Source organism: Ictalurus punctatus, chromosome 26 (genome assembly GCF_001660625.3).
Source record: "Ictalurus punctatus breed USDA103 chromosome 26, Coco_2.0, whole genome shotgun sequence".
NCBI classification, from domain to species: Eukaryota; Metazoa; Chordata; class Actinopteri; order Siluriformes; family Ictaluridae; genus Ictalurus; species Ictalurus punctatus.
Genome location: NC_030441.2, coordinates 10,792,122 through 10,799,693, shown reverse-complemented (window position 1 = coordinate 10,799,693; position 7,572 = coordinate 10,792,122). Strand labels below are relative to the sequence as shown.

At 40.0% G+C, this 7,572-nt stretch overlaps 1 protein-coding gene across 4 annotated transcripts in view; it reads right to left on the bottom strand.

Annotated features, from left to right (window-relative positions):
- Window positions 1–3,272: 3,272 nt before the first annotated feature.
- gsk3bb (glycogen synthase kinase 3 beta, genome duplicate b) overlaps window positions 3,273–7,572 on the bottom strand; it is a 38,741-nt gene continuing 34,441 nt past the window's right edge. For all 4 annotated transcript variants that reach the window (XM_047151249.2, XM_017457416.3, XM_017457418.3 and 1 more), the window contains 2 exons: window positions 7,227–7,325; window positions 3,273–6,938 (listed from right to left, as the gene is read on the bottom strand). In XM_047151249.2, coding sequence (XP_047007205.1) covers window positions 6,868–6,938; window positions 7,227–7,325 — 170 coding nt within the window. In that variant the 3' untranslated portion in view covers window positions 3,273–6,867. The remainder of the gene's footprint in view (window positions 6,939–7,226; window positions 7,326–7,572) is intronic.

The window sequence follows — 7,572 nt, the reverse complement described above, 5'->3', positions numbered from 1 at the left end:
ACTTTCAAAATGAGTGGTCGCCAAAGCCTGATCAATTAAATATTGTAATAAACCATGATCAATTAAGCCTACTCTTTGCTTGCATCAGCTCATACAACTAAAATTTACCCACTTTTTGCTCAAATGTAAAGCAGCTATGTGTATAATGTAAAACTAAGACATTTATTTTCGTAGTGTAGCAGGCCTCGCCATCAAGATAAAGACAAGACAAATATTCCTTATTCCCTTTTTTAGTTGTAGATGCATAACAAGTTATTAATTGTATTTAGAATTCTTGGGGTATGAATGCATATGGAGAAGATATGGAGGTGGATATCTGGGTGGTGTAAAGTCAAATAGAAATGAACCTTAATTAATACCTTAAGTATTAAAACAAAGGGCTCTTCCATAACACTCATTATGGTTCTGTCAATAGCGGTAATGTGTACTGCATTCATATAAAATTCAATTGTAAACACGACTTCCAGACAATAGAAAGCTTCAGAATTGTTTGACAGAAAGAGGGATTAAGTTTCACTGGAAGTCTCGCAGCTCACACTGTTGTTCATTTTCTCTGGCCTCAAAATGAGAGAGGCATTACTGTTTTTCCATCAGTGCAATAAAACAAGGGTATTGCCATGTGAAAATAAACATCTTCGAAATGAAGATCATTCCGTTTCTAAAGCCACTGTTTTTTTTTTTGTTTTGGGAATCTTGGTTGCAGAACATTACACTTGTGAAATTACTTTCCGGTAGGCAATAGTGTTAGAAAATGGATTAATATATGTTTTATGAACAGGAACATGATGATCAGACGTGGAAAGTGAAGCACAGATTACGTATGCAAAATGCCCATGTCCTAAACCAGAAATGAGCATTGAATGTTGGGTGGTTTGATTATTTATTCAGTTGTCATATCAAGAGCACACAACAAATCTTCCAGTCCTACTGTTGGACTAAACCACAATACATTCACCAGCTACTTTAACAGGAACATCTATATCGCTGCACATTCATTCAATTATCCTATGAGCCAATCACGTGGCAGCTCCTCAATGCAGAATATCATGCAGATACAGGACTGGAGCTTCAGTTCACGCTCACACCAAACATGAGATTTTGGAAAGATGTGATTTTAGTCATTCTGACTAGGTCAGGGTTGTTGGTGCTAGACAGGCTGGTTTGGCATATTTCAGAAACTGCTTTTCTCCTGGGATCTCCACACACAACAGTCTCTAGAGTTTGCACAGAATGGTGTGAAAAACAAATTCAAAAACCTCCAGCGAGCGGCTGGTCAGAAGGCAGAAATGCCTGTAGATTACAGTAACTCAAACAACCACGCTGAGGAGAAAAGCATCTCAGAACGAACAACACGTCAAACCTTGAGGCAGATGGGCTACAACTGTACAATACCAGACCAGGTTCAACTCCTGTCAGCCAGGAACAGGAAACTGAGGTTACAGCGGCCACAGGTTCACCAAAACTAGGCAGTTGAGGAGAGTTTAAGTGTATTTCACAGCAGATGTATGATTCAGACTGCAAGAACACCTGGGAAAATGGTGTCAGGAAATTTTGATAAAGTGAAGGTGGACCTTTTCACAAATGCCAAGCGTTATGGACACCATTTGTAGTATTCTGTCTGTTTATTGAATGCTCTGTGTGACCTTACTCCTCTATATCACCGTGTGACTATTTCTGTTGTGTGCAAACTGGACCCGTCACATTCATGCTCAATTTTTGGCTAGTTGTTACAATTCTGATTGACATTACTTTGATTTTTGTCTTTCCCTTTCATCTTCATTTGCTAGAGTCTTGTAGATTGTGTATACTGTATATTCCGGTTGTAAGTTGTAACTGCCATTTCGTTTGGGCATTGGATGTGTGTGCTCGTAAGTGTAGGGAAATTATTAAACTGCTTTTAGTGGTTTGTTTGATGTTTTGGCCAGGGTCACCCCTGCAGCTACACAATCTTTGCGGTACTTGCTGTCCACTACTCCCATTTTGTCATCTACATCTGTGTGCTATTTTTTATATTATCAATTATACAAGCTCAGCCATCCCTGAAACCTTTTCTTTATTTAACCATTCTGACCCTAGACCAGGACATAACACAATTCAACTCCTTGCCACTTGTGGGTCTCTCCAGAGGAGTTTGACAGTCAGCTGGGACAAGAGGCACTGGCTTCATCACTTACTGCACTCCTTTCCAGCTCCAACACTGATTCTTCCCACATAGTACAGAATTCAAGTCACACTTCTGAATACGAGATGGTTGGCAAGGCCTTGGTTTCCACTGATACTTTCCCAACATACTAACCTTTCTGTAAGGACAGCACCAAGGACATCTACACTAAAGGTGTATGTGGTGGCCATTGCAATACATCACAGAATTGTGGCACCTATTAAGCTCCCTGCTTATGAGGCAATGCAGGATGCTGAATTGAAAGGGGTGTGTCTAAAAACTAAGCTTTTTGGGAGAACTGCATGCTTCAGTGATGCGTTTGCCTTGCTTGAGTTGGTGGAAAGATGACTCCGGAGTGACCTTGTGGTTAAATCTAGGGTTTTTGCCAGAGACATTCCACTTACTACCTAATTTTTTGCAAAGTATTCAAATGCGTTATAAGAAGGCGGTCCTCCGAATCATTCTTTGTTGTACCCAGTGCAAGTTGTATGATGTTGCTTTGCCCAAACAGCAGCCATCTGATCCTCTGACATGGAGGAAAGATGCAAGCAGCTCCCTTGTCCTTACAGAGATTGGCCCGTTGGATGACAATTTCTTACCACAACACACCACTCTAAAAGGAGGTTTGGGTATTGCTTATAAGTGAGTCACTAAAGGGAGTCTGGGGTGCTGCCTCCAAGGTTAACGTCATCCTTCTCAGGGGCTTGAGTGCAACAGTCATCTGGCAAAACACCCTTCCATTGTGTCCCAAGGTGGGTTGGTTACTAATGACCTTGTGGTATCTGCTATCCAGGTGATTCTCACCACACCAGGTGGTTAAACGGGTGAAACAGAACTACAAGCATGTGTTGCTTTTTCTTTAAAATGGCTTATTCAGAGCACCACAGCAGGAAAGATACAACGATAAACTTACTCTAGGTCTGCTGTGTTTTCTGGACTGCTGGGACACGGTCAGGTTTGTTGCACCAACTAATAGCAATAAGCACAATAAGAAGAGTTGTGCAAGACATTTCACCGTCCCCACACTGTTTTTCTTCTATTTAGGTTAATATCAACACCATATTTCGGACATGTAAATATACAGAGTAAGGAGAGGGGAAAAACGAAAGACTTATCAGGCTAACCTACACTTTATTCAATGCAAATGACAGTACCGGGTAACTACGTCTCTGAACCATTTTACACAGAGGAAGGGATCGCTATTTACAGAGAGAGACATTTAGCATAACCATCACAGGAGAGAAAAACAAACAAATCTGTTTCGAGTGAATTATTTAAAAAATAAAATAAAATAAAAATTATTAAACAGGCATTCAAGTAATAGCAACATCTTAGTCGGCTCTTTCTGTAGTTACAAAGTCTCTTATAACCGCCAACAGCTATACACAAGTGTGTCCAAATATGCAGCGAATATTTTTTTACTTGTATGCGTTTTTTTTTTTTTTTTTTTCCTTTTCAGCATTTTCATCCAACCTGTACAGGTTCTGAGACAAAAACGTCACTAGAAACATGATCAGTTCTGTAGTCATTTAGAAAGCAACATTTATGGCTGTAGATTTTACAGGCAGAAAGCATTTACATACTCTTAAATGTGTGTTTTTTTGTTTTTTAATTATGTACTTAGTGCTACATGACATCTCTCCCTATTGATTGGGTGCTGCTGAAAGCGCATGTTAGAGCAGTGTAAACAAAATAATAATAATAATAATAATAATAATAATAATAATAATAATAATAATAACCCAATATCCACTTGTGTAATACTTATTGCCATTGAGTTGATTAGGTAATACTGCAGAATATGACATTTTACATCATATATCACATCCCTTTCTTACTGGTTAGTCGGTAAAAATTATACTAAACAAAAAGAAACTGCAAAAACAGCTAAAACTTCCTATGCATCATTAAAACAGTGAGTTCGCATTATGGCTGAAGCGAAATAATGGCGTCAGTCTGTTACCATCAAGTCTCTCATCAGTAAAACTACATTGAAGGAACGGGGATAGTAACATATGAGCACCATTGGAAGGGGAAACAATAATAAAAAAAAAATAAAAAATCCTTTTCTTCCCACCGTTCAGTGAGTTCTTGGGTTAGAAAGCAGCCTCGGCGTCAGTGCAGAGCGTCACAGAAAACAGAATTTGACCATAGATCAGCACTGAATAAAATGATTAAATCAGGAAAACTTGCATGGCCACAAGCGCACTTGTTCTAAGAAATTTACTAAACTCCAAATGTAATAAACACCAAGTGCTGATCTCGGACCAGATTTTACCCTTTGCATCCTCATGAACACAATTAAATAGATCAAAAGGCATGTATTATGAAGAGAGACTCAGTTTAGAAAGCTGAGTTTGGACTTGAAATAAAGGAATAGTTTGGAATAACACCAAATTCACACAATGTTTCACCATCACGAGCCAAGAAATCCAGTGTCATGTGTTTGTTTTAGCTGTATGGATAATGAAATGCAGAGCCTTATGTCACCCAAGAAAAATCCTGTAACCATCGGCCTCAAACTGTGGCCGGTAAAGTCACACAGAACTGCTGATGTTATGGACACAACATGACTTATTGTAATGTAGAACATGCACAAAACCTCGAATGAATTTTATCGGGGCAGCCATTTTGGACAACTTGAGTCTTTCATCGTTCTACCCCCTAGGAATCTGCTCCTACAACTTGTAGGCAGAAGTGTACTGGAATTTATGTGGATAATACGCTTGTACACAAAGATGCTCCAAGCTATTTTACAAAAGCGTTTATTTAAAAATGAGATGGAGTATATGAAGAGCTCGGGTGAGACAGCCTCACGCACCAAAGATTTCTTGGCTGAGTGATTACAAAGTGAAAAATTGTGTCAATTTTTTTGCGATTTAAAAAAGAAACCTGAACCACTCCTTTAAAGTGTAGTCAAACTAAACTGAAGTCATGCTTAACAAACCAGTTAGCGTGCTAACTTACAATGCCAAATTCGTAATCGAGTCAGCATATAATGCTTGATACATCGTTGGCCCAAAACTACAATAAGAACCCAGGCAACAATGCAAGAACTAGAGGATGATACAACAGAAGAGCAACAGCTTTCCAGGAGCACTCCAGTGAGGTCTACCATAACTCCGAGACCAAAGTCGGCCATGCCCGCTGATTCAGGACCAGTTAACCAGTCCCAGATAAGTAGCGAAGGCCTGGCTGCAGTCCATTTCACACTATAGGATCAGCAAAGGGTTACAGCCAATTGCAATTCGAATTGAATCAGCATAATAGTGAACGCTGGCCACGAAGACAAACTTACAATGAACTCAATACTATTTCAAATGAAGCCCTCGCCTGAATCAGTCATTGTACTTCTTATATAAAATTTAAATAAAAAAAAAAAAAAAGAGAGTAAAACCCAGTCCAAGATTAAGAATGGCCAGGTTAGACACAGATCCATGAAAGCAAAAGGCACTCCAAAACTATTACACACTAAACAGCCGCATTCTCTACGGTTCTTTCAGCCATTTTGGACTTTAAAACGATTTCACTTCTGCCCTTATTCATTGTCGGTTTTCTTTTAAATACAGTAGATATACAGCATGCGCGCTCATGCACGCACATACATACACATGATGAACCTGGATTTTTGTATGTAACTGGCACATACAGGCGTTACAGGGGGACTGTACAGAGAAAACGATGGGAAGACTAGCATGTGGAGAAGGAAAACACACAGCTATACTCCTTCAGAAAAACAATGTGGTTACTGAATGAATAAAGCAGCGTATCAACCCAACACTGGAGGTGTGGGGGAAAGAAGAAGAAGAAGAAGAAAAAAAAGCTACATCATACACAAAAAGCCACTACATACGAAGCCTGGGGATTCTGCTCCCGCCAAACACGTTCCAGATGGAAGTAGCCCTTTAAAGCTGATCTGGGATCAGTTATCTAACCCAACTCAATACATAACCTTGACTGTGACCAAACCTGTATAAAACATCTCTGCCCTAGGATCAGTTTTGCCCTCTAAATAAACAGGAGGATGCTGATCCTATTTCAGAAGACAGACACAGGCCTCAGAGCAGCACTAAACCAAAATGTTCATCCACAAGCTGAGGGGAAAAAAAAAAAAGAAAAAAAAAAACAACCTCCACCCTAAGGACCGCTGACTCCATTTTTTCTTTCGAGGAGCATGGGATAGGCAACCTCATACTTTGTTCTCATGGGTCCTGGGTCAAAGGCAAGGGCCTCAAATCTGCATTTCCTATCAGTGTAAGCAGCAACGAAGGCTACTGTGAAACAGTAAAAAATAATCATCATAAGAGACGCACAAAGTTTGTAGCATACTCATAGGTCTATATATCTGTATCTCTTTATAAGCAGACGTGTATATATATTATCATCTAAACTTCTCCACAGTCCGTTGCTCTTCTTCCCGAGCCGAGAACTGACGAGAGGCTTTTAAAGACATCCTTCCTGTCCTTTAGTATAAATAAATATAAAACAACAATAAAAATAATCAAAATGACAAGGGGAGTTGGGCGGGTGGGGGAGACAAGGTTATAAAGTTCAGTTGGTTCATCCGTATCTCATCATGAGCTTTTTTTTTTTTGTTTGTTGTTGTTTTCTTTCTTTTTCATAGCCCAACCCCTGACATTGGGGGGGAAGTGGGCGTGGTTAATGAGCAGCAGCATGGGATTGGCCTGTGGAGGAACAGGTGGTGCTCAGGTCGATGGGTTGGGGGCGGATCCGGCGGCAGCGTTGGGGCCTGAGCCACGTTCGCCACTGCTGGCATCTGAGAGTGAGAGGAGAGACAGACCGACAGATAAGTTCAAGCGCTCATGAAATAGTATGTTACAATGTTGGATATTTAATGCTCCAATTATAATATGGGAAATACTCTGAATTTCTAAACCCTTAACCACATCACCGGTCCTATCAGTCCTGCCATTCTGCTTTAAGAAGATGTAATCCATTGTAACCTATAGAAGAAATGCACTTCTGAGAGCACATAAAATAGCAGGAGTGACCCCTGAATTGTGCCTAGGCGTTAATAGAGAGAGAGAGAGACAGTGGTATTAACCTGCAGTAGAGGAGGCATTAGAAGGAGAGGAAGCTCCAGGTTGGTTGCGGACGTGTGCAGGGATGAGTATAGACGCCAGAGAGGGGTTACTGGACAACTCTGACAAACCAGACAAACAATTGTTAATCAAACTTAAACACACACTCCCCTCTGAACATACTGGAATGGCAAGGTCAATTCTACTGTTTTCGCTATACAATGAGGACATTTGAGCTTGAAATAAAAAGACGAATATGAGACGATAGATCAGAATTTCATCTTTCGTTTCCTCATATTTACATCTAGATCTGTTAGACACCTTTGAACATGGCACCTTTTGCTCAAGTGATCAAAAATATTGGAACAT